Genomic DNA, 27,142 nt, shown 5'->3' with positions numbered 1-27,142 from the left:
CCTGCTCGGCCAGCACGGCCAGGGCCTGGCGCAGCCGCTCGGGCGCCACGTCCAGCGGCCGCCGCAGCAGCCCGAGCACCTGGTCCCGCAGCAGCGCGTACAGCGCCTCCACCTTGCTCTGGCGCCGCACCAGCTCCTCCGCGCTCTCGCCGCCCCGCGCCGCCGCCGCCTGCAGCTCCCGCTCCAGCGCCAGCAGCGGCCCCGCCGCCTCCAGCCGCCCGCGCTCCAGCGCCTCCTTGAGCTCCTCCACTGCGGCCGGGACAGCAAGCTCAGCGCCGCCCGCCCGACGGCCCGCCCCGGGACAGGGGAAGGCGTGCGCCCCGAGAGCCCCGCCGCTGCCCCGACCCGGACCCGGCCGGCCCCAGGACTGGGCGGCGCAGGGGAAAGCCGGGAGGGGAGACGCGGCCCAGCCCATCGCTGCCGGCCTCCCTGCGTCCAGGGTGAGGGGGCCCTTCACTCGGATGAGCCCCAGCCCTGCCCAGCACCCTCCGTCCCCCGCCAGCTCTGATCCCCGATTCCTACCCTGCTCGGGGCCCCAGCCTACCTGTGGGCAGCGGGCGGCTGGACTCAGGCCGGGATTCGGGCTCGCCCTCTGGCTGCGCTGAGCTGGGCTGACCCTTCTTCCGTCCTTTAGTGAAGACGCTGAACATGTTGGCCAGGCCTTTGGACCTCTTCTTCTGCTTTGTCAACTGGTCCTTGTCGCTCTCCCGGGCTGCCTTGGCCTCCAGGGGCGGGACCAGGTCTTCAGAAGAGGCCTCTGACATGGAGGTCTCGGACTCCCCCTCGGATGTGGAGGGCAACTTCTGGGAGCTTCCGGGAAAATCAAGAACCCCTGGCACCGTCTGCTGGCCTGGAAGGCCTTGGAAGAAAGTCATCATCTTCAGCATCCCCCCGGCTGGGGCCTGCAGATTGGCAAGGGGAGGGGGAATGAGAGAGCCGCCGCAGCAGACAAGTGCACACACAGCAGCTCCCAGGCCCAGGATACAGCCGTGGCAGCTGCCACAAGCAGACGCCATCTCGTCTTGCCATGCGACCATCAGGGTCAGGCTACCTCCTGGACCACAGGGGCACCTACAGTTCAGCTTCCTCCCTGGACACCAGTGTCTCAGCTCCCACAAATCCAATACCCCCCCGCACCTCCCCAAATCACCAGAAGCAGGGAAGAATCTGGAGATGCCAAGACTCCCAGACGGAGGGGGCCGTCACTTCATTTTGGCACCAACTTCCTCAGCAGCCCAGCCCCTGGGCAAGGAGAAAGGACTGGACGGCACGAGTTCCATCCTGCATCTCAGGAGGCCCTGGGAGAGGTGGCAGAGCACAGGCTGCCGTCCCACTGCCCAGAGCAAGAATCACGGTCCAGGCATCTGGGGGGCTCCGTGGGGTAAAGCCTCTGCCTTCAGCTCAGGTCATGATCCCAGAGTCCTGGGATGGAGTCCCGCATCGGGCTCTCTGCTCAGCAGGGAGCCTGCTTCCTCCTCTCTCTCTCTCTGCCTGCCTCTGCCTGCTTGTGATTTCTGTCAACTAAATAAATAAATAAAATCTTTAAAAAAAAAAAAAAAAAGAATCGCGGTCCAGAAAGGTCGCGACACCAGGGGCTGCTTCATCCTCCCCACCCCAGCCTCCACCTTGCCTGCTTCTTCTCTTCTTTATGTGGAGCCGCAGAGGGAGGCTTTGAGCAGAAACAGGGCTGCTCCTGGGGGTGACCACAAGGGGAGCAGAGCCCGACCCCCTCCCCTGGCCTTGGGGCTCAGGTCTAGAACTCATAGTGCCCTCCCAAACTTCAAGGGCTAGGAAAGGACCCTGAAGACTTTCACATGTCAGCAGGGACAAGGGGTCTAATGAGGCACCCAGCTGCCTGAGGATCCCCAGTAACTTGGGCCAGGAACCAGGCTTCCGGGCTCCCATTTCACCCTGGCTGCTCCCAAATGGGGTGATATCATCATCACAAAGGCTCCCACGTTCTGCGCTGTCGCTGGCGCCCATCCCGTCTCTTCCGCATTCCCTTCAGGGAGGGCCTTGCTATCCTCAGTGCACAAAACTGACCGGGGAAATGTCCCTACAGCTGACAGGTCAGGCTTGTAACTCGGATCATCCAGTGCTGGGTCCCCCACCTCCATGTCCCCCCCCCCCCCCCCCGCCAGGACCCCGGCTTGGACCCCGGGCCCCCCCGGCGGGGGCCCCCCCCCCCCCTCCCCCCCCCCCCCCCACCTTGCAGGCCACTTTCGGAGATGTAGGACCCCCTCGTGTCCAGCAGCACCCTCCCCAGCACCATGACCATTACCAAAGCAAGGACAGCACCAGTGGAGGGAAACATGACTGAGCCCAGGAGAGGGGAGCAAGGCAGGGCTGGGAGTGGGGAGCAGATAGGGTCGGGCTTCCCTGATGACTGGGGAGATCCAGGACTCCAGGACCACAGTGCCTGCCCCCTGCCCTCCCAAGAGTAAATACACTGAGTTGTGACCTATGCAACATGATGACTTTGATTCACACCTGCCACAGCCCTGCAAGGCAGGTGGGGTGATCCCTCTTCCAGGAGAAACTGAGGCAGGGAAGGGGGCTGGGGGGTGCTTGCCCCAAGCACATAGCAGGTATGGATTAGGCTTGTCAGACTCTTCCCACAGCCCCTACTACCTCCCTACTAGCCTAGCTACTCCAGGTCTCAGCACAACCCAGGACGTTGGCCACAGCTACCTTGGAGGGGGGGCAGGAAGCCCAAGTTTCTCTCAAAGGGCTTCACCAAGTGCCCTCAGCCAAGTCCAACACCACTGGACTGCGGGCACCTCTCCTATGCCATTGGGGCTGAGAGTTACACTCCAGGGCCAAGCGAGGGGTGCTCCAGAGAGCCCCAGAGCCAAGGTGCAAGCAAGGCCACTAGGTTCTTCTGCCCTGCCCATCCGCTGGTCTGCTCCTTCCCCTATGCCATGCACCCACAGGAGCTGGTCCAGCCAGCTGACTGCCCAGACCCCCACTTTGCTGTCCAGCTAGGGTGAGGGAAAGTGCTGCTGTGACGCTCCAGCCTCACCTCTGCCCACACACACACACACACACACACAGCCACGAGCCCGCGCACGTGCTGGGCTCTGTTTGACCTCACACCTGGCTCCTGCAGGTCCCCACATAACATGGCTGCCTCCTTGCCTCTCTGGTACAAAATCCTCCTCACACTTCTGGGTCCTACAACGGCCCCCTCGGCTCCATCCCAGGCCTTGATTTTCAGAGGCAGCTGGTGCAGCGGAAAGAGAAGTGGCAGGGGGGTCATCTCGACCACTCCCTAGCGCGTGGACACCACCACCCTACCACCGTCTGTGAAATGGGCACGAAGACCCCCACCCCACAGTGATGCTGACAGGAAGTGGCAAAACCCCACACCCTTAGGAAGCCAGCGGTGGTAAGGGCGCCTGTCCGTTCCCTGTGTCCATCAAGCCAGCCTCAGTGCTGGGGTAGAGAAGAGTGCAGGAAAGGCGTTCCTTCCAGCCGGGCTCTAGGCTGGGCACAGTGACACAAGGGGCCTGCCTGGTCATAGCATGTGACCACGGCCTGTGGCCGCATGGTGACACCCTCTCCTGACCTCCCAGCTTCTCCTCAGGCACCGCACACCCCCCTTTGCTCCTTCCCGGGGTCAGGGATCCCGCAGTGAGGACACCCAGACACAGGCAGCAAAGCAGCTTGGCCTGCCGGCCCCACCCCCCTGGGCCGGTCCTCTGCAAAAGGGTAGGGACCCCTGCGCCTTCCTCCACACCCCCCTCCTTTGCAGTCCCAAACCCGGGGCCCCTGCACCCTGGCTTGCCGCGGCCGCCTCAGTTTCCCTAGAAGTGGGGCTGCCGGAGGCCTGCGGCCCTGGGGCGCTCTGCGCCCCCTCTTTCCCTCCCAGCCCCGGTCGGGCTGTGCCCGCCGCTCCGTCGGGGGAGCCGGCCCGGAGCCCGGAGAGGCGGCGGGCGGGCAGCCGCGCGGGGCGGCGGGGGACGGACGCGGTGCGGGCGGAGGTCACTTACTGTGTCCGGGCCTGGCCGCCGCTGTCCCCGCCGAGCCTGGCGCCGCCTGAAATAGTCGCAGACTCCGCCCCCCGGCCCCCCCCCTCCCCCCGCTCGCCCCGCTCGCCCCGCCCGCGGCGGCCGCGGAAAACCCGCGGGCGGAGGCCAAGGCCGAGCGCGACCCTGCGCGCCCGAGCCCGGAGTCGCGCGCGCCCCTCGAGGGAGCGGGGCTGTCACGCCTTCCCAGCCGCCCGGGCGGTCTGCGGGCGCGGGGAACCGCACCCCGCGCGGCCCGGGCTCGGCCTGGCGCGGGCCCTTTGTCCGACGGCGGCCGCCGATTGGCCGGCGGGGGCCGCGCGCTCGGGACCCCCTCCCCGCGTCACAGAGCGGCGCCCAGCCCCGCGCGACGACGGTCGCCCTGCGGGGTCCCCGGGCCCCCCGCCGCCGCCGCCCCCGCCCCGGCGCCCTGGGCCGCGCGAGGACTGCCGCGTGGGGGCAGAGCCTTCCCACCCAGGCGGCGGGGAGGGGACCCCGCTGGAGCAGGCGCCTAAGGGGAAGGGGGTCCGGACAGCTCTTGACAAAGGGCACGTCTGCGGGGTGCCGGCATTCGCTATCTTGTTTGACGGGAACAGGGCTCAGAAAGGCAAGCGACCTGCAGCTCCCGCGGGGTCACACACCCGCCGGACTCCCACGGGACAACTTTCCCTTTCTGGGCCTGCGGTTGCGCCAGGACAGGCTTCGGGACGCACCGGGTCCGGACCCCGACAGCTCAGGCTGGGCGGCCTTGTCCTTCCTCCGCGAGGCCCTTTCTCGGGGTCAGCCGGTCGGTGGGGCATGGGGGGGGGGGGTTGTTGCTGGTGAAGAGCAACCATTAGGGACTCACCTCTCTTTCTCATTTTAGGAATTCTTGCCCTCTGGAAAGAACCGTGTCGTTCAGGAATTTCCCAGCTGGGCACCAGCTTCCCTTTCCCTTCATTGCTAGAACCCCTGCCCCTCCCATGTTTTGTTTGCCCCACCCTTGGTGTCGCCCTCCCGTGGACTCCCTGCTCCCCCAGCAGCTGGGCACAGATCCCTGGGCCCTGGGAGTGGGCGGTGGAGCTGGAGGTGCCCCTTGGGACTGAGAACTTCCTTTTCCTCCTTGGGAATGGAAGTCAAATGCTAGGTTTGGGCTTGCCCCTAATCCTGTCCCTGGGGGTCCTTGTGGGGAGGGGGAATGCCAGGAAGTGGCCCTTCAGACAGATTCCACACTCTTCCCTTGAGTCCCTGGGGGAGGGGGTCGCGGGCTGACAGAGTTCAGATGATCCCTCAGAGCCACAGAGCCTCAGGGCTGGGAGGGGCACTCCATTTGCTCCCCAGTGAACAGATGGGGAGACAAAAGGCCAGGTCCCCAAATTCATCCAGCGACATAGGGCCGACGCGGATGGAAAGCAGAGCTCCTGGCTCATGGCCTCTGTGGCTGCCTCCTGTGGCCTCCTTGTGCAATCCCGCACTTTCCGGCCAGGCCTCCTCTCCTCACCCCAAACAGATTGGGAAATTGCTGGGGAATCTGAAGCTTTCTGAGTCATAGGGTGGGGGCAGGGGGTGTGGTTGTCAGGCCCGAAGATCCCACCATCCCCTCAGAGCCCAGGATCCTGATCAGGGGAGGCAGGAAGGACACTTCCCAGGGTGGGGCCTGGTCAGCCGACCGCATCCCCGGATGCCCAGGCTGCCTGAGCTCCCTCTCCATGGCCTCACCCTGAGCAGCAGCCAGGAGTCCGGAAAAGTTGCCTTCTCCTTTGTGCTTGCTCCGGTCCCTTTCCCTTTCCCTGAGTTAAGATAGGAGGATTGGGGGTCCCCTATATGGACTCCCCAACACAAGGGAAATCCTCTGAAAACAGGGCTGCATAGGGCCAAGGGATGATAGCCAGCAGGGCAGGCACTACCCTTACCCCCTCGTGATAGATGAGGAAGCCATCTTCAAGGGGCCAGACACTTTCAGAGGGAGCCAAGCCAGCCAAAATTCCATCCCCAGCAGGAAATGAACATCAGATGCTCTTGGCTGGCTCGGGAGTGTTCCTGGCCAGTTGCTGTCCCATTTGCCATCTCCCCGGGGGGGATGGGCAGGGGAGACCAGGCCAGCTCCACCTGGGAGAGAGGACAGAGGTGGAAGCCAGAAGCGGATTGGCTGCAGACACCCCCCCCACCCCCCCTCCCGGTCCAGCCCAGAAGTCAAGTGTGCGGCACTGGGGGCAACAGCCGGCTCCTCACTGTGAACTTGGGACCTCAGAAGCCCAGGACCCGTGGGCAGACCGCCCTGCCCTCTGCTCAGACATGACAGTGGACCGTTTTCTTCAACTGTGATAAAACACAGAGAACCAAATTTACCATATTGACCTTTTTAAGTGTGCAGTTCAGGGACATGTACATTATTACCCAACACCCATCTCCAGAACACTCCTCAGTTTACAAGAATGAGGCTCTGAAATTACTTACCTATTCCCCCATCCTCCTTCCCCTGCCCGTGGAGATCATTGTCCTACTTTCTCGTTATAAACGTGACTATTCTAAGCAGCTGATAGAAGTGGTACCCTAAGAGTGTTAGTCCGTTTGTAATGGGCTTATTTCACGCCGCGTGATGCCCCCAGGGTCCAGCCGCATTATAGCAGGTGTCAGATTTTCCTTCCTTTCTACAGCTGAGTAATATTTCACTGTTATCGGTTCGTGGTCGCTGGGGTTGCTGCCCCCTCTTGGCTATTGCGAATAATACTGCCTTGAACACGGGTGTGCGAATATGGAACCGCCTGCTTTCAATTCTGTGGGTAGACAAGTGACTCTCCTTGAACTTGGTGCCACCCTCTGTTCTAAATGCTTGGCGTGCATTAACTGATTTTATCAGACCGTCCTAGGAAATGGGTACTTCTTAATTATCCCCTTTTCACAGATGAGAAAAATTGAGGCACAGAGAGGTTCCATCGTGTGCCGGTCGGCGTGGAGCTCAGGATGCCGCCAGGAAGCCCTGTGCCCTACTGCTTCTCCCCCAGTGTTGATCAACGTCTGAAATGCAGCTTGACTTAAGTCAGACAAAAGTAAAGACTGCCAGAGCAGAGAGCTTAGATGCAAACACGGGGAGCTTTTTGCCCTCTACTTCTTTTTTGTCTTTGGAAAAAAAAAAAACCAAACACCTCATCTCTCTGGTCAATGACTTGTTCAGTCAATGACTTGAGTCTTCACCTTCAACCTGTGGGGCAGCAGGTGGGGTTAACTCTGTCCTGGCAGCCCAGCCAGGTTGGGCCAGAGACCAAGAGAGGGCCGTGCGTGTGTGTCACTAGTGATCCTCCCTCTCCTCGGTCTCAGGCCTGCCTGAGAGCCCTGCTGGAGAGAAGCTCCCTGGAAGAGGGGGACGCTGCCGGCAGGAGGGTGAAGTTTGGTGCAGACATCAGCAGATGCAAAGGCCCGGGAGCACATTGCATGGGAATGAAGGGGCTGGGGGTCCCTGGGCCAGTGTGCCTTGGTCACAAGGCAGTGTTGACCCTCGGGAGGGCTCCCCAGGTCTGGGAAATGAGGGCATTCCAGGATATATCAAAGCCCTCCCCCAGGGCTAGGCCCACTTCCCTCTGAGAGATGACTTGCACTTCCCACGGCCCCAGCCTGGGCCTGCTGCTTCCTTTATTTCCCAGGCCGGCCATCCTCTGACCGGGATCCCTCCCAGGCCCTCTTGTTTCCAGGGATGCCCCACTCGCCAGCTGCCCTGGGCAGAGCCATTGTACCCCCTGGTGACAGATGAGGAAACTGAGTCTCAGAGTGGGAAGTGACGCAAAGTTCGAGGCCTTGGGGCTGTGGTCCTTGCTGCCACCCGGCCTTCCCCAAAAGGGGAAGTCAACAGCTCCAGGGCATTGAAACCACACCGGACCTCCGCTGGGGTCTGCTGACCTTCCCAGGGACCACGGGATGGCCAGGACAGCTGACCGGGAGCCGTCTCACAGGGCAGCCCTGCCCAGGAGGGCACTAACACACCAAGTGTTTACCAACAGATCATGCCCCTCCCTCCCCGTGAAGCTCCTCCCCTTCCCCCCCCCACCCCAGGAGGAAGCAGGGCTTGTGGAGAAACTGAGGCAAGCGTAAGTGGCTTTGCCAAGAGACCCAGGACCCTGGCTCACCACCAGCCAGTCACCCTCCCAAGGCCAAGTTCAGTTTCTACCTCTTCAGGCCTGGGACTGCAATGGGGCCTTTCTCTCAGGCCCTTGACTTCCAGGAAAACAACCCAAAGGCGCCTTGCTCCCCATCAGGCCCCACCCAGTGACAGAGGCACCTCACGAGGCAGCAGCTGCCTGGGAACCCCAGCATTGCAGGGCCAAGAGGGAAGCCAGGCTGTCCCCAGACCCCTCAGGGCCTGGGTGTCGGGCACCCCTCCTTCGATAAGACAGAGGGGACCCCTCGCTGCTCTGGGCTTCTGGACTTTGGAGAGGGAAGGCATAATGGTGGGGGCTGAGGTGTGAAGACCCCCCGGCCCTGGGGAGCTCCATCACCCACACCTGCGTTCATTTAGACTTGGGGTCCATCTCGCAGGCCTCAGCCTTCCTTCTTGGAGACGGTGTGACGCAGGCTTGGGAGGTTGCCAGGAAAGGGTTATGGGAGACGGGGGACCCTTAAATAACAATAATGGTCCTCTTGGGGGCTTGGCCCTCAGCCAGCACCACATTTATGTTTTCTCAGGGGTGCTCCCCATCTTACACCTGCAGAGACAGCCCAGAGAGGCGGAGTCACTTGCCCAAAGTCACACAGCCAGGAAGGTGCCGAGCTGGCGTCCCAGCCCAGAGGTGTCTGGATCTAGAAGCAGATTCTTAACCCTGGCACCGAGTCCACGGAGAGGGAGGAAAGTGTAAATCAGTGAGCTTAGCCAGGCACACCCCGCGGGTACCCTGGAAACGGCAGGACTTGTCATGACATTCCTCTTTTACAAGACCTCGAGATCTCCTTTTTTTTTTTTTTTTTTTAAAGATTTTATTTATTTGACAGACAGATCACAAGTAGGCAGAGAGGCAGGCAGAGAGGAGGGGAGAGAGAGAGGGGAGGAAGCAGGCTCCCTGCTGAGCAGAGAGCCCGATGCAGGACTCGATCCCAGGACCCTGAGATCATGATTTGAGCCGAAGGCAGCGGCTTAACCCACTGAGCCACCCAGGCGCCCCGAGATCTCCTCCTTTGAGGATTCCGTCAGTGTGAAAGCATTGGGTTCTTCATTTGTTTTTGCGGGGCTCTAGGAGGACACCCCACCCCCCCGACCCCCGCCTCCGGCAAAAGCAGGTGCTTCACCAGGGCCTGCCTCCTTTTCACCAGCGCTTGCCTCTTCGTTATTCACGGATGAGCAGCTGCTTATCCCCTAAGGAGCCCCGCTTGCTTCTCGGGAAGGACGCCGAGGGACGGAAACAAGGAGACATCTCCTCTTAGAACCTTTTTGTCCTTCTCGAATTCTGAGCTGTGTGATGGTGTCGCTCTCCGAAACACGCGTTAAACACTGAAAACATCTAACATGTTTTGAAGGCCACCAAGAGGTGGGAGGTGTGTGTGCCGCACGGGAAGGGAATCCCTGCAGAGACTAGTCCAGGCCGCACGGGTCCCAGGAGAGGAGCGGACCCGGGACTGGGTTAGCCTTGTCCAGGGTCATGCCCTCCAACCATTTCACCAGAGGAGGGGGCCCAGGGAGGCCAGGCCGAGACCCTGGCAGCGCTCACCCATGGGCGCTCCTGGCCCCTGGCACAATCCCCTACAGGGAGGGCCTGCACCACCACTGGGCGTGGGGGATGAGGGGGGCCGGGACTGATCCCCCCCAGACGTGGGATGCTGTGGGGCTGGACCTTGTCAGCGGCATCCGTGTCTCCCCAGCCCCCGCACAGGCCCGCTGCCCAGCCCTCCCCGTGGACCGCCTGGAGAAGTGCAGACGGAGCCGGGAGAGGGCCTCTCTGGCCTGCTGAGTTCCCAAAGGGACCTGGTGGCAGCAGAGGAAGGAAGTGACGATGGGGGTGGGGGGTGACCCTGGGAGCGCTGCAGCCTCCTGCCCTCCCCTCCCCGGCAGTGGTGGAGGCCTGCAGGACCGCATCCTGGCCATGCGGATGCTGACCCCATGAGGTGTGGGGCCAGGAAGGAAGGGGCTGGAGTGGCCAGGCACGCGGGAAAGAGGGAGAGACCGCGCAGGCGCGGAGATGACACGCTGGTGATGCTGGCGGCGTGCCCTGTGTGCCAGGACCCACGGACACACTCATCTAACCCCCCTCCTCAGGAGGGCAAGGCCAAGCCCTGAGCAAACCGCTGCCTGGTGTGGCCCTATGGGCTGGTACAGCACCGCATTCTCAAGGGGAGCTGGGCCCAAGCATCCGGCGGCCAGCAGGGAGAGGTATCCACAGAAGGCGCCAGTCCCGGCTGAGTTGGGGTTCCCGGGTAACACCCAGGTCCCTCCTGATACCCCGGGATTGTCTTTGGGCTGGCAGAAGGACCAGCAGGCCGTGGCTCATGGTGTCCTCGGACCTGAGCGCTCGGCCCTGGGCAGGATGGCCCTCTGTGCTCTCCCACTGCCCTCGCCAGGCTGGGCCGGAGTCCCAGAACCTGCACCGAGGGGGCTTGTTTTCCCCATAGGCCCCGGGCCAGAAGCAACCCCCCAGTCCTTGAAGAAGCCCGAGGAAGGGTGCGCATTGAAGGAAGCCAAGCTGGGCTGGTGAGGAGAGACCGGGGAGCCATGCAGGAGAACGAGGGTAGCCAGGCAGAGACCAGACCAGGGGTCAGAAGGCAGGGCCCAGGAGCCCCGCTCAGGGGGCAAAGAGGATGTCCTGCTCCATAGGGGAACGCAGACACTGGGCACGGCCCCTGCGCCCCCAGGCACACCGCAGGCACACGCACGCACACAGGCTTCCGTAGCAGCCAGACAGCCTGGCCCACCAGTCCGGAAGCTGCCCTCTGACGGCCGCGCCCTCCCCCAGGCTTGGCCTGGACGACAGGATGGCCAAGGAAATACGCTACACTCTCGGCAAGGCCTCCTGGGACGTGGTGGGCAGGGAGAACGGGAGGGTCTGGGGCAGAATGGTCAATGGCCAGAGCCTGGCTCCCTGGGTCTGGCCCACCTCTGGGCCCCAGCCTTCCTGACCACCGGCCTCAGGGCCGCTGTCCGGCTTCCTGCTCATCCCCGCTTAGCCCCGGGAAGCCAGCCCCAGTGTCCAGATCCTGCTAGGCCCACAGGAACACGCACGAGGCCCACACACCCGCCTGGGCATGAGGGTTCCGGCCAGGAAAGCCTGACTTCCTATCTCCAGGCCCAGACACGCTCAGGAAGGCTGCCTGGGTCTCGGCCCAAAGCCTTTCCCCCGCGGCAGGAAGCTCCTGTCAGAGAACGGCTCCTCCGCTTCTGTTCCCAGCCTCCTCCGGGCGCCTGCCCCGCTCACCCACCCCACCACCTCAGGCTTCGCGACCCCTCAGAGCCCTGCACTGCACGGCCGCCCGCTCAGCCTCTCTTTGCAGCCCGGGGCTGGCTTCTACCTCAGCCTCCCCAGCCTGGGGGCACAGACGGCCTCCTCTCGTGGTGCGGGAAACAGAGGCACAGGGAGGCGCCTCTGGGCGCCACAGAGAGGTGTCCCACAGCTGGGACTGGACCCCCTTCCCCCCCAGCTCTGGAGCCTGTCTTGGAAACCCAACCCCAGGACCCTCAGCCTCGGCCAAGGGGCTCGGGCAAGGCCAGGCCTGTTAGGGACGGGGTCAGGGGCTGTGGGAGGAGGCTTCCACGAGGCGACTGGAGCTCTAACATGGGGTACGGGCTCCCGAGGGAGAACCAGGCTGGGGTCTGATCCAGCCCTCTTACCCCACCCAGGCGGTGCCCCTCCGACACCCCCCTTCCCCCTGGCTAACCCCTTTCTCCTCAAGCTACCTATGCTGGGGCCTGCTGTGCAGCAACCTCTACCCTCTGTGGGCCTCAGTTTCCCCACAGCGGAAAGATGCAACCGTTGCTTGTCAGCGGCAGCGCTGGGACATGCCCTCCCCCGCCCCCCTACCACCCCCCCCCCCACCCGCCTGGAGTCTGCGCACTGAACCACAGCCTCTCCTTGCCCTCATTCCTGCCCCACCCCCCTCCAGGTTCCCTGCTTAGGGAGGTCTGGACATCCCCTCAGCCCCCTGCCTGCCCCACCCCTGACCCCCAGCCTTCCTGTATCCATGGAGGGGGCTGCCCCTGGTACCTGCTTCCACTCCCCTCAGGACCCCGACAACACTCAGACTTGGCTGTGTTCTCTGGCCTTGGCCTAGGGGCTGTGGCAGACCTCCCCGGCACTGCCCCTGGCCGTCCACGGTGTGGGGAGGTGGGCCATCCCCCACCTGCCAGGGCCTGCTGCCTGTCAGAACCCTCGCCTTGTGCTCAGGAGACTCGTCCTCACTGGGTTCTCAGGACCTTGGCCCACCTGCAGCCACTTGCCCCCTACCACTGGGGGTCAAGGTCAGGCTCAGAGAGCCAGTGGTCTGCTGCAGAAGGGCGGTGGGAAGGCACGCATGGCTGGCTGCCCGGCTCAGTGTCTCCCCGCACCGTCTCCGCGCTCAGGCTCTCTGGCAATCTAGGGGCTGCCCATGCAAATGAGTTTCCCTGTAGCCTCGCCAGGAGGTAGGAGTCAAATTCCAGGGCCAAGCTTCTGGGAGAGAAGGGGGCGGGGAGGGTAACAGGTGCACACTGGAGGGATCTCCTTGCAGCCTCGCCTCGCAGAGCTGAGACCAGCAGGCTCGGCTCCCCCACATATACTCCCCGGGTGATACTTGCCCTGCTGGGAAGTCCCTCTCACGTCTAACCCAAATACTTTAGGCTGCAGAACAGGCCTTGGCCTTTTCTTGTCTCCCAGGAGCCCGGGCCTGTTGAGAACTGCCAGAGCAGTGCCCACCCCTGCTGGGTGAGGTTCACTTGGCACAGGAGGCCAGTGGACCCAGGATCCCAGGGTTAAAGACTGTTTTCTCTGCAGCCACAGGCACAGGCCTTCCCAGCTCTGGACCCGCCTCAGCCTCCCCATTTGTACAATGGGCAGAACCCACAACCACAGAATTTTCCGTCCCAACCCCTCGCTACGTGGGGACCCACACCTTCTGCTCTCAGCCAACTCAGCCCCGCCCCCTCTTTCGGGAGGCACCATTTTAATTCACTTTTATTTTCAAAATAAATACTCCGTCCTTCACATTCGGACTGGGGGTGGAGCTGGACCGTTGGGCAGGGAGGCCTCCCCTGGAGGGCAGTCCTGAAGGGAGCTTCTGCCTCCCCCAAACACTCCCCTGCAAATGCCCGAAATGCCTCTCTTCTCGCCCTTCCTCCTGGGCGCAGCCACCGTGTCTGAGGGTGAAGATTCCTCATCATCCGCTTCAAGGCTGGCAGCAGGGCTGAGCGCGTCTCCCTGGGCTCCCAAGCCTGGGGCGAGGTGCCCTTGAGCTAACGCAGCCCCCACCTGAGCCCGCCCCCTCCCAGACCCAGGCCGTTAGATGCAGGCGATCAGCAGGTCCATGGAGGCAGGCACCTCGATCTCTTCGAAGAGCACGCGGCCCCCTGCTGCCCCGGAGCCCCCTGCCTTGGCCGCAGCCCTCAGCAGGCCCTGGGCATGCTGCAAGAGCCGCTGGTTCCGCCGGCGGCCCAGTCTGCGCAGTGCCAGGATGGCCAGCACGTGGTCCCGCCTGCAAAGACACGGCCCTGTCCCTGCCAGTCCATCTCAGGGGCCATCCCGACCTGGGGGTGGGGGGAGGCCTGGCTCAAGTGCAGGGCCACCCAGCATTCCTGGGGCCCCGCTTGAGAAAGGTCAAGAATGATGGAGGCTGAGGGAGGGGGCAGGGCCCTGCACAGCGTGGCTGGGGCTCCGAGGGTGCTGAGCTGGGCGCGGAGAGGAGTGTGCCCAACAGGGACAACAGTCCAAGCTGGAGGTCAAGAAACAGCGGAGAAGTGAGCGAGAGAGCGGGATGGCCTCCAGGAGAGGGGTCCTGGCCAGGAGGTGTCCCGGGCCTCTTCCTGGGAGCACTGTGCAGGGAGCCACACACACAGGCAGCGGGGAGAGGGGCAGCGTGCAGTGGGCCGGCAGCCCTGGCTCAGCGGCACCCAGAGTCCCCCCTCCTCCCCCCTCCAGAAGGTGGGGGCAGGGGAGGAGCCGGCTGAGTGTAGAGGAACCCCAGGGACCAGGGGGAACCCCCCTTGCGCTCTGAGGGGGTAGTCATTTCCAGCCAAAGACAGAGAGAGTCCAGGCTGGGCAAAGGGCTTTGCCCTGGGCTCTCTGTTGCCTCCCCATCCTGGACTCTCCAAGGTTATGGAGAGGTTGGGGTTGGAATTTCCACAGGATCGATGACTCACCATGCTCCCCAACACACCCCCGGGGATCAAAGTCTCCTTCCTCCTGTCGGGGTGTCAGGAGTCTCCAGGCTCCCAATAGGGCTTTCTTGCAGAGGGGCCATGCCTCCCCTTCAAACTCAGGAATGGGTACTTGTCTCTGGGGTCTGATGCCCAAAGAGGGGCCCTGACCACAACCCACTCCCCCAGGCTGTAGGGGCCTCCCCGTCCGAGGGCACTGAAGGAGAGTGGCCCAGAATAGCTTCTGAAGGAAGGCTGACCCCCCCCCTTCCCCCATCACCCCCCTCATCCCCCTCATCCTGCCTGAAGGTCAGGGGCCATGGTCCCCAGGCACTGGCACATAGTGGCCCGAGGAAGGGCCTACCTGGCCTGCATAGTGGCTCTCCTGCCCACCAAAACAAGCTGTGCCTCCCTGGGGTTCCTCCCCTGCCCACCTAGAGACACAGGGATGCTCTGAAGGCACCAATCCCCCTGCCCCAGGGCCTGGTGGCCTTCTGCCCTTGGAGCCCCATGAGGGAGCAGGTGGGTCACAGACCTGATGTCAGGGTAGCTCCTGATGAGTGTCTCCAGGTGCCTCAGGATGTCGTCTTTGTAAGTCTCACCCAGGATGTCAGCCACACACCGGATAGCCTGGTCCAGCCACGTGGCCTCAGAGCCCTACGGAGACACGGAGACAAGTGCTGGCCGGGTCACCTGCCCCCAGAGCCTCCTTGTCGCCTGTGCCAGCGACCCCTCCACTAGTGCCCCCCGAGCCCACCGGCCCCTGCCACCGCCCTGCAGCCGCCACCGCGTCCCTGGTATGACTGCCTCCTGCGCTTGTGGCGGAAGGGGCCTCGGGCCTCTGCGGTGGACTCGGCCACCTTCCCTTCCCATAATACAGTGCAGAGATGTCTTGCCATCTCTGCTCAGATGGGTAAACTGAGGCCCCGGCCCAGAGGTACAGCCCAGACTCCTACAGAGTGCGGGACACCAACAGCCCAGATAAGGGGTGTGCGTGTACCAAGTGCCCCAGCTCCAAAGGCGGGATGGGGGGGGGCTGGAAGATCCACCCACAGGCCCACCCTGTCCCGACTAGCCCCACCAACCCACCAGCCGTATGCAAATGTGCGGAGACGACCACCACCGAGCCCCGCCCCAGCCGCACCCGGGGAAAGCCCCTTCTGCCAAAGCCCACCCCGCGGGGGCTCTTGCGGAGGCCACTACAATGAGAACGGGGGTGCCCGCGGAAGGTCCCCAGGCCAGAGGCCCCAGAGGAGGCGGGCCCTCGGGGCTGGCCGTGGATGCTCCTACCAAGCCCTGGAAGGTGTCGCCGATGGCCTGGGCGTCGACGCCCATCTTCTGGGCGCTCCTCAGGCGCTCCTCACCCCGGAACCGCTCGCGCGGCCTCAACACCTGCGCCAGGTACTCTCGGACCACGTAGCGGTGCAGCTCCTGCAGGGTCTCCTGGGCCAGCCGGCAGCTGCGTCAGGGTCAGAGCCAAGGGCCCCGCCCCGCGCGCGTCCCCGCCTGAGCCCTGCGCCCTTGAGATACCTGTGCCGGCAGTGGGGCCATGTGCTCCAGATGGTGGGCGAAGGCCACCACCTTGTCCATGAGGGGTTGCAGCACGTCTTGTGTCAGCCACGCCTTGGTGCACAGGTTCCTGAAAAGCGGCTGGGAGCGGAGGGGGACAGGAGTCCTCCAACCATATACTGCTCCTCCTCAGATCCTCCCCTCAGAGTCCAGTGCCTGGCTCCTCACAGGGGCGTTTCGGGTCAAGGGACAGCCTGTCCCCAGGAATAAACTCTGGAGGGGTTATCTGGCTGCCTTCTCAAGTCCCCCTGGTAACATCTCCTCTCTCAGCCAGGAATGTCACCAGGCCCTTGGCAGGAACGCCTCATCTGGGTCCTGAGCTCCAGTGGACAGGGTTGTGTGTGAACCTCTAGGCAGGCCTTGCTTAGGGGAGCCTGGGGAGGTCCGAGGGGCTGGGTGAGGGGTCTGGTTCCTTGAACCCACCTTCTCGGAGAGGTGGAGACTGAAGTCAGTAGGCGTCTCCTGACCTCATTGGTCGGTTCAGGTCCCTTGCCCCCCCCCCCCCCCCCCGCAGCGTACCACCTCTGAAGCTGCTACGAACCCAGGGCACAGGGAGCACCTACTGGGTGTTGAAAGTGGGGAGGGAACCCTACTCACTTGCACATCACCCTGCAGACCCTGGAGCAGCCGTTTCTGGAAGGTACAGGTGGCAGCCACTAGAGGTTTCTCCAGCTCTTCAAAGGTTCCTGGGAACCTGGCCAGAAGACTGGTCCTGGGGTGGGGCCAGGACAGGGGAGGAAGTGGGCAAGGGGGAGCAGGCTGTGGAAGGAGTTCCAGAATACAGCCATGGAGCCTAGGTGCCACACCAACTCCGCGACCTTAGACTAGAATCTGAAGGGCAGCCTCTAGGGCTGCACAGGCTAGTAACCCTGAAGGTGAGATGATCCCTCTAAGACATTAGGTCCCCACGCAGCCCTCAGGAGCAGGCGCTCTAAACTCCATTTCACAGGTGACAGAAGGAAGCACAGAAAAGGGAAGTGACTTATCCTGAGGCACACCGGGAGCAGGCGGCAGAGGTAGGATCTGACCCCAGCAGGGGTGGCTCGAAGTCCACCCCCACCGCTGCTGGTGGTCCACAATGTGGAGACACCGAAGCTGGTCCTGGTGTTGAAGGCATAGAAGGGGGGCAGCTGCTGCCAACAGAATGGGGGGGGGCCCTGCCTTCTGGGGGCAAAGGGACCCAGGTGCCACCCCCAGGGTAGTGGGGAGGATGGAGTGCCAGGGAGGGCCTCCCGGAGAAGGGAGTGTCCCTGAAAAGGAAGATGGCTAACCTGGATGAAGGGAGGAAAGAAAGGAACCCATGGTGACAGCGGACACTCTGGGCAGGCACCAGGCCATGACTGGGCTAGCGGGAACTTCTCCCCCTCTGCTCTGCGTTGAAACTCCCTGCATCCCTTCCAGGGCCTCAGCTCTGAAGGGCGGAGGGAGGACCTTCCAGCGGGGGTGGGAGTGGAGACGGAGCCATCCATGGAGGCCTTCTGGGAAGTGCCCCAGTGCCTCCGCGGGGTCCAGATTCCTCCGGGGCGCCAGCTGGCCACCGCGGGCGCTTGCGGTGCCCGGTTCCCCGAGCTCGCGCGCCCCCTGCTGGCGGCGCCGGGCACGCCCTCTGCGGAGCAGCAGGAGAGACCCACCGGAGCTCCTCGCAGGCGTTGATATTGGCGCCCAGATGAGGTTCGCTCACCGCCTTCGACTCTAGAAAAGCCTTTGCAAACCTGGGGGCGAAGTACGGAGAGGCCTTAGGGACCCTTCCTAGCGCGTCAGCCCTCTGCTCAGGTGTCCACCCAGACCTCCAGGGGTTATAACAAGGCCCCTCCCTCTCACCTGTCCTGAGATCTCACACTGAGCAAACAGGTTGGGCTCTCCCTCCCCTCACCCAGGGACGAGGGCTGTCCACACCCTGGCCACTCCACCCACTCCATCCCCAGGCGGAGGAGGTGGCCGCACCTGGGCAGGAAGAGGCCAAGTGCACGTGCACAGATGCTCAGGGTGGTGGCCTCCAGTTCCGCAGAGATGGCACCGGCCACCTTCACATGCTCTGCCACAAGCTACAAGAGATGCCACCCGCTGAACCCACGTCAGAGCCCAGATCCTGATGCCCCTGTCCCCCACCTGTGGCCCAGAGGTGTCCCCAGCTTGCCCTGCTCTGTCTCCCCATCTCGGCTACAGCTTCCAGAAGCTCCTCCCTGTCCCCACAGCCACAGGCCACTTGCCAAGCTGGACGCTGAGCCCCGGGGATCCCAGCCTGGCATGTGACCCAGGGTCCCTGATTCCACTCCAGGTGGGGCCTCAGGCTCTCGGCTAATAGGGAAAGGAGGTTGGGGCTGGGTCGTACAGTTCTGGGCGTCCCCACCTCAAAGGGAACCAAACAGCACCAGAGGCCCAAGTATGCTTCTCCCCCCACCGCCCCAGGCTCACCATGTGGACATCGATGGACAGCGGCGTGTGGTAGAGACCCTGTAGCACATCGGGGGCCTCCATGTCTGCCCACCGACTCTGCTCTAGCTGCAGGATGCTATCGAAGCAGCTCGTGACCTTGGTCTGTGCGAGGTGGCGAGAAGGGCACAGTGAGACCCTCCCAAGAAGAAGTCCCCGTCCCCCACCTCCTGAGCTGTCATGCACCCTCGGAGGAAAGGACCACCCTGCTGGGGCACAGGCCTATGCCAAAGGCCACACGGTGAGAAGGGACTCTGGCCTGATCCAGGGCCACACACCCTGGGTGACTCTGGGCACCACACCTCCCCAGGGTGAGGCAGCCACATTAAGCCTGGACCATGCCCCTCAGGCCTGGCCCCTGGCCTCACCTCGAGGAAGCTGGTGTAGTCACTCTCCAGGCGGGCCCACAAGGCAGGAGCCAGGAGTGGGGGCAGTGGCTCCATGGACAGGGTCAGGTCTGGGACGCCCAGAAAGTCAGGACTGGAAGGCAGGGTAGGGGCTGAGGGCCTGGGCTGGGCTTCGATGCATGAGTTGCTGCCCCGAATTTCCCCCTGGCCAAGCCTAACACCATCACCAAGCACCAGGCAGCTCAGGGATCTACCACTCCCCAGCCCCCACCAGGGAGATCCAGAGAGTGACGGGCACCTGCCTGAGGCCACACAGCAAATTAATGAGCCCAGGAGCCTTTAGTCACCCTCCTCCCACCTGCGCTCTGGCCTTCAGAGCTGGGAAGTGCTCAGAGGCGAAGGTAATCCACCCCATCACACTGTGCAGAGCTGGGGGCGGGAGCTGGCGACTGGCCAGGCCCTGTACCTAGGGGCCCATCCAAAGGGAAGAGTGGGGGTGAGATCCAGCTTCTGCGAGCCGCCCTGTGTCTGGCCTGGAGGGCTGCCCTTTTGTAAATGCGCAAAGGCACCCTGTGGATTAGCACATGCCCTCTCTCTGGACTGCTCTCGGATGTTTTCCCGTTTTCAGGAACGGGTGCGTAGGTGGCCCCTTAGGAAAATTCTGGTAGGAGAGTACCAGGGCCCAAGAAGAAAAGGTCAAAGTCCCCGGGATCTCTGCTGCCCAACCACCAGCCCAACCCCAGGGAAGAGAGAAGAAGGGAGCCCCGAACTGCTCAGGGTGAGCGGGCACCCACAGGCCTCCGGCTGGGCAGCGGCCAGGCAGGCAATGCCAGCCTCCGGGGCCTCCCGCGGCCGCTGGCTGGGGCCTCACCTGCCGTAGACATTGACCGCCCAGTCCAGCAGGACGTAGAGTTGCTCGCAGCCCCGGGCGTCCTGCGCGAGCTCCTGGAGGCGTTGGGCCACCGCGCCGTGGAAGGCCCGCAGGTAGGCCTCCCCGGCCGGGAAGCCGGCGGCCGAGTAAGCCGGCAGCACCTCCCGCCACACCTTCTGCAGGTCGCTGCGAACCACGCCGCCCAGCTCGGCCAGCCGCTGGGCCAGGCCCGACGCCCCCTCGGCCTCAGCCGCCCCAGGAGCCGCCCCGGCGCCCGCCTGCTGCACGCGCTCCTGCGCGCTCTGCCTCACCGCGTCCTCCCAGTGCAGGCGCCAGCGGCGCGGGGTGAGCAGGAAGTCGCCGTCGGCGGGGGACGCGGGGTGCGCCTCCTCCTCCGCGCGCACCGTGCGGGCCAGCTCGCCCAGCGTGGCCGCGTCCACGCCGCCCGGGCCCAGTGTCTCGCGCACGATGGCGCCGATCTCGGCCGCCAGCCCGTCGTAGTGCAGACACACGTCCATGGCGCGCCGCGCGAAGCCCGTGGGGTCCTCCTGGAAGCTGTGCGAGGCTTTCTCGGCCACGAGCCGCCCCTCCAGCTGCCGCAGCTGCTCGAAGGCCGCCAACAGCTGGCGCTCGGTGATGAGGTCGGCCACGGATTTGTCTTGTGCTAGGACGCGGAGGACACCGGCAGTGAGGGTGCTCGGCAGCCTTGGGCCCAGCTCCAGTGTGTCCCGCCCTGGCAGCCCCCCCGGACCTCCCCTCCCGGCGCATGGCTGCCAGGAGCCCTCCGGGACCTCAGAGGACCAGGGCCTTGCCCATGCCTCTAGTTTGGCCAGGAGCCAGGCTGTGGACCACGGTGGGGAGGTGAGGGTTCCCGAGTCCTGCAGGTCCGGGTTCAAATCCCATTTCCCCACTTCCTGGCTGTGAGACTTGAGGCGAGTCACTTAACCTCTCTGAGTCTCGCTGGGCTCACTCTCACCTCTCTGAGCGGCCCCGTGGAGGCTCCCCTGGTTGAAATGCTGGGAGCATGTAAAATGCGGTTGGGCAGGGCAGTGTTTGGAGGAGCTGGGGAGGACAGCCTGTCAGGAAGCCTGGGCCCTGCTGCTCACCCTCTGGCCTCAGTTTCCCCCCATGCTCAGTATTGTTTGTGAAGCACTCACCTGCCTCCGGTTCCAGTTCCTCACGTCCCACCCCAGCAGAGGACCGCCGGCCGCCACCATCCATGACCCTAGAGGGCATCTGTGGGTTTTGGGTCACCCCTGGCACAGCCGTGGCGTGGGACTGGTCAGCCGTGGAGCTGTTTTCCCGGGCTCGCCGAAGGGACCGGGACAGGAAGCGGGAGCTGCGCTGGAACAGGCCCAGGTCCTCCTTGGGGGCCTGGCCTGAGGCCCGCTGGCTTGACCGGGAGAAGGCCCGCCGGAATGTGCCCAGGCCGGGCCAAGTGTCCTCACGGCGGGTGCCGGGAGCTCCCTCACCGCTTGCCCGCCAGGGACCCCGCACTGGTGGGGTCTGCAGCTTCTTCGCAGGCTCCTCGGGGCTGTGCAGCTCTGGCCCAGAGGTCACCGTCTGTGGCAACGACATCTTGGTAGCAGGAAAGCTGGAGATGAAAAGGAGGCTCAGGAGCTCTGGGGTGGGAGAGGGGTGGCGTCCGCCCTGGGGGATGGGCGCGGAAACCCCGTGAGAAACCTGTGAGACCTCATGGAGCCCAGCAGCTGGGCTTGGTCGGGGAAGCTTCTCCCAGGAGATGACCCTAGGCCGGCACCAGGCAGCTCTCGTGGCCGGGGCTGTCTTTGTGCCAGGCTGCAGCTGGCTCTGAGATGCAGACAGCTACTTCCTTCTGGAAAACTTCCCCAACACCACCTTCCCCAGGGCAGCGCCCCCTGGCCCCGTGCCGACCCTCCCTGACTTGGCCAGGCCAGACCCTCCTGTCAGAGTGGGAGAGGAGAGTTGAACTTGCACTGTTGTCCTGTGGCCCAGCCCAAGCCACAGCCCACAGCCCACAGCCCCCGGGGGCTGGGCCCAGCAACCACATCCAGGATTTCCTGGACGTGAGGTCCTGAGGCCTAAAATGCCCACTCCCCGCACCCCCAGGCTTCACTGCCCTCCCCCCCACCAAAGTCCTCCGTGCACCCTTATTCAGCCCATCCGGCCTAACTGCTTCTGCTCAAAGGGGAGCTCAGGGACCCCTGTAAGAGTCTACCCCTTCTCTGGGTAACTCAGAATTGGAGGGAAGCGGGGTCAGGCCTGAGGTCTGTGGCCACGCCCCGCTGTCCCCAAGGCTTATCTCCCTATCCAGCCTTGCAGCACTGGGGGGGGCGTGGTGGGAGGGACCTGGAGGTCCCCAAGGCAGCACGCCTTCCTTGCTCTCCTTTCCACCCAGCCCTGCTGTGCCCCCCCAGTGACGGGGCCCCGAGGGGGTCTCCAGAGCATGGAGGTGCGAAGCAGGGGCCCCCCTTGCCCTCCCCGGGCTCCAGGCCTGCCCCAGGGTGCTCTCACCCCAGGGTGCTCTCATACTCCCTTGTGGCAGAGCCGGGCCTGTGTTTGATCTTCTGCCTTTAGGTAAGGCTGGTGTGGGAGAGAGGAGACTCCTCAGCGTTGGGGGACCCCCCCCCACCCCTTTGTGAGGGTGTGGCCCGGGTGGGGGCTCTCTTAGACCAGCAGGGTCTTACTTTAGCCTTGGAGAAGTGTGCCACAAGGAGGGCTGGACCTACTGAAGTCACAGACGAACCAGAGGCCAGAGCCCCCAGCCCATCTCCAGGTTCCCCCTACTCCCAGGACAAAGGTCAGGCTGTCACCTGACCCTTGGGTGACATCAGGCGGGAACACCTCTTCCCAGGCCTCCATTTGCCTTGGTGGGGATGACACTGGGATGGTCAAGGCCCAGACCCTCCCCCACCCCCCGAATGCCCTCCAGGGGTCGCACACACAGGTCGTCAGCGAAGGCCTCCTTTCCTGTTCCCAGAGGCCACCTAACACCTGGAGAGAGGCCTTGCGGAGGGAGAGGCAGGAGCAGGTGATTGATGGGTTCTTATCAGCCCTGCCCAGGTCACAGGTCATCGTCCTCTCCTGGGCACTGGGACTCAGGGACCCTGCCCCAACTTGGACTGACCCCCACACGCGGGGAACATTGTCCCGAGAGCTTTCTTCCCTCCCCACCCCCAGCCCCTCAGCCACCAGCAGGGTCCAGGCGACCTGTGCTGTGCCCAGATGTGCTTTGAGTATCGTCACTAGGGGCATGGGGGAAGGTCAAGTGGGCCCTGTCTTGGCTGAGCTTACACTTGGTAAACACCTACTGTGCGCCCAGCCCAAGGCCTGGCGCACATCAGGTTTCCCTAATGACAAAGCTGCAGGGTGCCACCTCATCTCATAGATGAGCAAACAGGCTCAGAAAAGAGGCAGGGTCTTGCCTCCAGCCACACAGCTCAGGGTCAGGGAGCCTCGGGAGCACAGCCTGGGTCCCCATGTCTCCCAGCTACAGTGAACCACGCTGCTGCCCAAGGAACCCTTTCTCTTGGCCGAGGTGCCCACAGTGGCAGCTGCTCCCGGATGTCAGGAGTGAGGCCGAGAGGCAGATTCAGGGGAAGGAGGGGCGGCTGGCAGTTTGGGTCTTCTGTGAGGCCACACCAGCAGACGGGTCCCCCCAGCCTGCTCGACCACCCTCCTCCAGAACCAGAACAGTCCTGAAGGCCCCTCGAGGCCCCCAGCTGGTCCCTCTGCCCTCTTGCTCCCACACTTCCCCAAGCCATTATGGACCCTCCTACAGCACAAGTCAACCAGGTCACTCCCTTGCTTTAAGCCCTTCCATGGCTCCGCAGATCCTGGCAGCCAGAGCCCCCCACCCCTGGACCCCCTCCAGCCTCACCTCTGGGCCTCCTTGACCTGTACCCATCCGGCCCCCCAGGCACCTCTTTGGCCCTCAAATGCCCAGCCCCCCCATCTTAGCTCTCCAAATCTGACCTGGATTTCAGGGTCCAGGGGATATGGGTGCCCCCACCTCCAAGGTGTCTTTGGGCTGTGCTGCCCAATGTTCCTGTGGCAATGGGCTTTCCTTACTGGCCCGGGAGTCTCCGTCCATCGGCCCCGTGCCCATCTGCCCAGAGCCAGCCTGGTGGAGGAGGGGACTGTCAGGCTCAGGGTCCCCGTTGCAATCCTGGCCGGGCCCCACACTGGTATCTGCTGGCCTCCATGCCCTGTGGACTCCACCTTGACCCCGCCCCAGACCTGCCTCGGCAGCCTTTCTGGACAACAATCCACACCTCCCGCTCAGGGCCTGGTTTCACGCTGGGTGTCCTGTGACTGAGGGATGGTGGCGTGGTGTGGGGCATTTGGCCCTGGGCCACGAGCCCCCCAGGGCGGGGAGTGGGCCTGACTCAGCCCCCAGCCAGGCCCGCCCAGTACCTGGCAGGTACCCAAGGAAAACCGATAAGCTATCTAACGTGGTGGGGGGGCCTGAGGGGGCTCCCCCTTTTGTGTGGACGGGCCTTGTGTGTTAACCTGAGTGTGTCCCCCTGTACATGTGTCTCAGAGGCCTGCAAGTGGCTCTGTCTGTGAGTCCGTGTGTCTGTCAGTGCCCATGTGTGGGTCTTTCCATCCGCATAGCCGCGTTCTGCGTGTCTGTGTCTGTGCTCGGTCCTAGGCTCCGAGCTGAGATCCCTGGCCCAGAAGGCCACTGGCAGACCCGGAGCAGAGCCGTCCTCAGCCCCCTGAGTCCCAGCCCACTTCCTGAGGCATCCCCGCAGCCCTCCCGGGCCACCTGCACAGAACGTACCTGCTGGGTGAGGAGGGCCCAGGCCCCAGGCAGGACGTAGCTGCCAGGAGAAGCCTGCTGAGCCAGGGCCCGGGAACTGGGCCTCGGTGGTGAGGACTCTGGAGCAGCCCGAGTGAGTGACCAACAGCTGGGACTTCCCAGCCTGGTCTGCGCACGCCCTGGGCCCACCGGCCCCACCCCCCGCCCCATCCTCCACCCCAAACCCGTAGTTTCACTTTCAGAAGTGCCCCTCCTGTCACAGACACTATTACTCCAACCTTTGATTCCTAGCAGTCCACGCGCAGGCTGTCAGGGAGCACGGCAGGGGAGGGGCGGCCCTTCAGGGCTCAAGGCAGTGAGAGGGGGACCCTTCTGTGGTCCCACTGAGGCCAGGGGCCAGAGGCGCTGGCCTGCCTCGGTGGGCGGCATCCCAGCCCAGAAGAAGCCCTCCCTCTTCTGGGCCCGTGTGCCAAGCTCATTCGGAGAGCCCCTGCCTGGCACGGAGAGCCAAGAGCCCATGGGACACAGGGGTGGAGGTGTGGGGGGATAGATCGGGAGGATGTCACAGTGACAGCAAAGGGAATGTCATAAGCCACAGGCCATTCCAGAGGGCTTCAGGAGCTGGCGTGGGAGGGGGCTCAGGGGGAGAAGGATTCGGCTCAGGAGTGAGGAGAGATGGCGCTCTGGGCAGCGGTCAGCAAAGGTGTGGATGCGGCCGGGGCCTGCGGAATGGGGAGTACAGGCCCTCCTCCCCCACCGCGGATCCAGCTGGGGAGGGTTTGTGGGGAGGGACCCTGAGGCTTCCCAGAAGAGGCAGGCCCCACATCTTCATGGGGGGATTCTGGTGCTGGCATCCTTGGAAAAAACTTAGGGGAAATCCAAGGAGGACTGATCCAGGCCTGAGCAGGCTGAGCAGGAGCCTCTGGGCAGGGGGCAGAGCAGGGCAGGTGGAGACAGGCTTGTGTCCAAGGGCTGCCAGGACACAGCGCCACTGGCTGGGGGGCTTAAGCAGCAGACATTTACTTTTCCAAGTTCTGGAGGTGGAAATCCGAGATCCAGGTGTCAGCAAAGCTGATTTCTCCTGAGGCCTCTCTCCTGGGCAGGGGGACGCCAGGCTCTCCCCGCGTCCTCACACGGCCGTTCCTCCGTGCGTGTCTCTGTGTTTCTGTTCTTATGAGGACACCAGTCCTATAGGATCAGGACTCACCCTATAGGATCAGGACTCACCCGAATGGCCTCGTTTTAACAAGTCACCTTCTTCAAGGCACTGTCTCCAAATATAGTCACCTTCTGAGGAATTGTTGGGAGTCAGGACTTCAACGTAGGAATTTTCGGTGGACAAACTCCAGCCCACAACAGATTGGAAGGCACCTGAGATGCTGCAGTGCCCCACTGCCACCTGTAGCCGGGTCAGATCGGACCCAGAGATACCAGCACCTCCTCCAGGAAGCCCTCTGGCTTCCCACTTGAGTCACGAGCCCCCTGAGCCCTGGGTACCCCTCTGTGAAGCAGGGTCACAAGTCTCAGCTCGAGCCCCGTGGGGTGGAGGGGCCCCTGCCCCAGCTCAGGCTGGTCTGCTCGCTGGCCTCCTGGGCCATGTGTCTCCAGCAGTCAGAAACCGAGAGATGGGAGGGGGACGCGCAGCTTCAGAGACAGAGGGACACCCCGCAGTGACAGCCCGGGGCTCTTCTTTGGCAGTCCCAGGGCCTCTGTGGAGTGAATACCTCCACCCTCGTTGCCCTGGAACACCAGCTCAGAGGTGTAGGAACCTGCCCGCGGCCCACAAAGCTGGTGAGACCGAGGCCAGGACGCCAGCCCTGGGTCCTGCCTCTGAGGACTGGGGTCTTCCCATAGGGCGAGGCCTTCCTGGTCTCTACTTCACAGGGCACATTAGGGTCACCTCCTCTCAAGAGAGGGGTCCCCGGAAAGCTGGCAGCACCCAGGGCCTGGGCAGTTGTGCCTGGGCCTCTCCCCAGCTCCCAGCTCCACCCCGCAGGGGTTGCACAGCAGGAGGCTGTGCTGGTTCTTTCATCCCATCTCCACGCTGTGGTTCCCCAATTGCCTCAGTAAAATCCCTGGAGAAAAGTCCCAGCCTTGTCTCCACTTCAAGAAAAAAAAAAAAATGCAGCTGTTGGGGACATGTGTCCACAGCAGCAGAGAACCTGCTCCCACTTGGGAGAGGGCAGGGAGAAGGACTCTCACCACCAGACGCTTGCTTGTGCCCGTGGTTCCGGGGAAGCCAGGCTGTCACACCCCGAATGCAGATGCCAGAGGCGGCAGATGTCACCCACACCGCAGCCAGGACCAAACAGACGGGGCAGAGAGCAGGAAGCCTGGGTTGGATCCTCTGCTCCGAACCGGCTTTGGGTCGGGGCTTTAGGTCGGGGCAGGGGACGGTGTCTCTCCGAGACCGATATTGCAAAGTTGAGGTGACCCATCTCCGACCTGCACTAGGCAATGACCCCAACCCATTCCGGAATGGGGCCTCTGGATGATTCCCAAGGCCCTTCCCCCACCCCACCCCCGCACCCTCCCACCACTGCCTTGGGGGCGTGGCCTCATGCATATGGGCGGGGCTACCTGGTGGGCGGGGCATCCACGTCTGGTACCGCCCCCTCCCGCTCTGCCGGAACCAGCTCTTCTGAGTGAAGGTCGGTGGGCTGGGGACCGGTCTTTAAGGGACTGTGTCCTGCAGGCTGGGGGCCTGCGCTTGGAGGGCGGACATGCCGAGCCCTGCCCCCACTGGACTGCCTCAGTGGGCCTGACTCCCCCACCGTGGACTCACTGAGTACTGCAGGTTCCTGGGGCCTCCAATAATGGGTCACCTCCTCTCAAGGCCTGCCCTGGAAGATGGTGGGCTTCAGTGTGGTATTGTGGGTACCACTCAGACCG

At 63.7% G+C, this 27,142-nt stretch overlaps 2 protein-coding genes across 4 annotated transcripts in view; both read right to left on the bottom strand.

The window, feature by feature from the left end:
- TNFAIP2 (TNF alpha induced protein 2) overlaps positions 1–1,468 on the bottom strand; it is a 10,410-nt gene extending 8,942 nt beyond the window's left edge. The window contains exons 1-3 of the mRNA XM_059372165.1: positions 1,151–1,468; positions 545–902; positions 6–249 (exon numbers count right to left, since the gene is read on the bottom strand). Of these exons, the coding sequence (XP_059228148.1) occupies positions 6–249; positions 545–887 (587 nt within the window). The 5' untranslated portion in view covers positions 888–902; positions 1,151–1,468. The remainder of the gene's footprint in view (positions 1–5; positions 250–544; positions 903–1,150) is intronic.
- An 11,607-nt stretch (positions 1,469–13,075) lies between these two features.
- Positions 13,076–24,416, bottom strand: EXOC3L4 (exocyst complex component 3 like 4). Of its 3 annotated transcripts, none has more exons than XM_059374050.1 (12): positions 23,461–23,681; positions 20,664–21,100; positions 19,507–20,170; positions 18,657–18,768; positions 18,271–18,393; positions 17,800–17,900; positions 17,487–17,567; positions 16,453–16,567; positions 15,817–15,936; positions 15,577–15,729; positions 14,822–14,943; positions 13,076–13,625 (listed from the first exon to the last, which is right to left on the bottom strand). In XM_059374050.1, exons 2-12 carry the CDS (start codon positions 21,082–21,084, stop codon positions 13,433–13,435), a joined length of 2,205 nt encoding a protein of 734 aa, XP_059230033.1. In that variant the 5' UTR covers positions 21,085–21,100; positions 23,461–23,681; the 3' UTR covers positions 13,076–13,432. The 3 variants fall into 3 exon arrangements, with proteins under 3 accessions (XP_059230033.1, XP_059230030.1, XP_059230031.1); XM_059374047.1 differs by lacking the exon at positions 23,461–23,681 and adding an exon at positions 21,199–21,334; XM_059374048.1 differs by lacking the exon at positions 23,461–23,681 and adding an exon at positions 24,272–24,416 and having other exon boundaries at positions 13,077–13,625.
- Between the last annotated feature and the right edge of the window lie 2,726 nt (positions 24,417–27,142).

This window comes from Mustela nigripes, chromosome 13 (genome assembly GCF_022355385.1).
Source record: "Mustela nigripes isolate SB6536 chromosome 13, MUSNIG.SB6536, whole genome shotgun sequence".
Taxonomy (NCBI): domain Eukaryota; kingdom Metazoa; phylum Chordata; class Mammalia; order Carnivora; family Mustelidae; genus Mustela; species Mustela nigripes.
The sequence above is the reverse complement of the archived record's forward strand: the minus strand, read 5'-3'. Positions and strand labels throughout refer to the sequence as shown.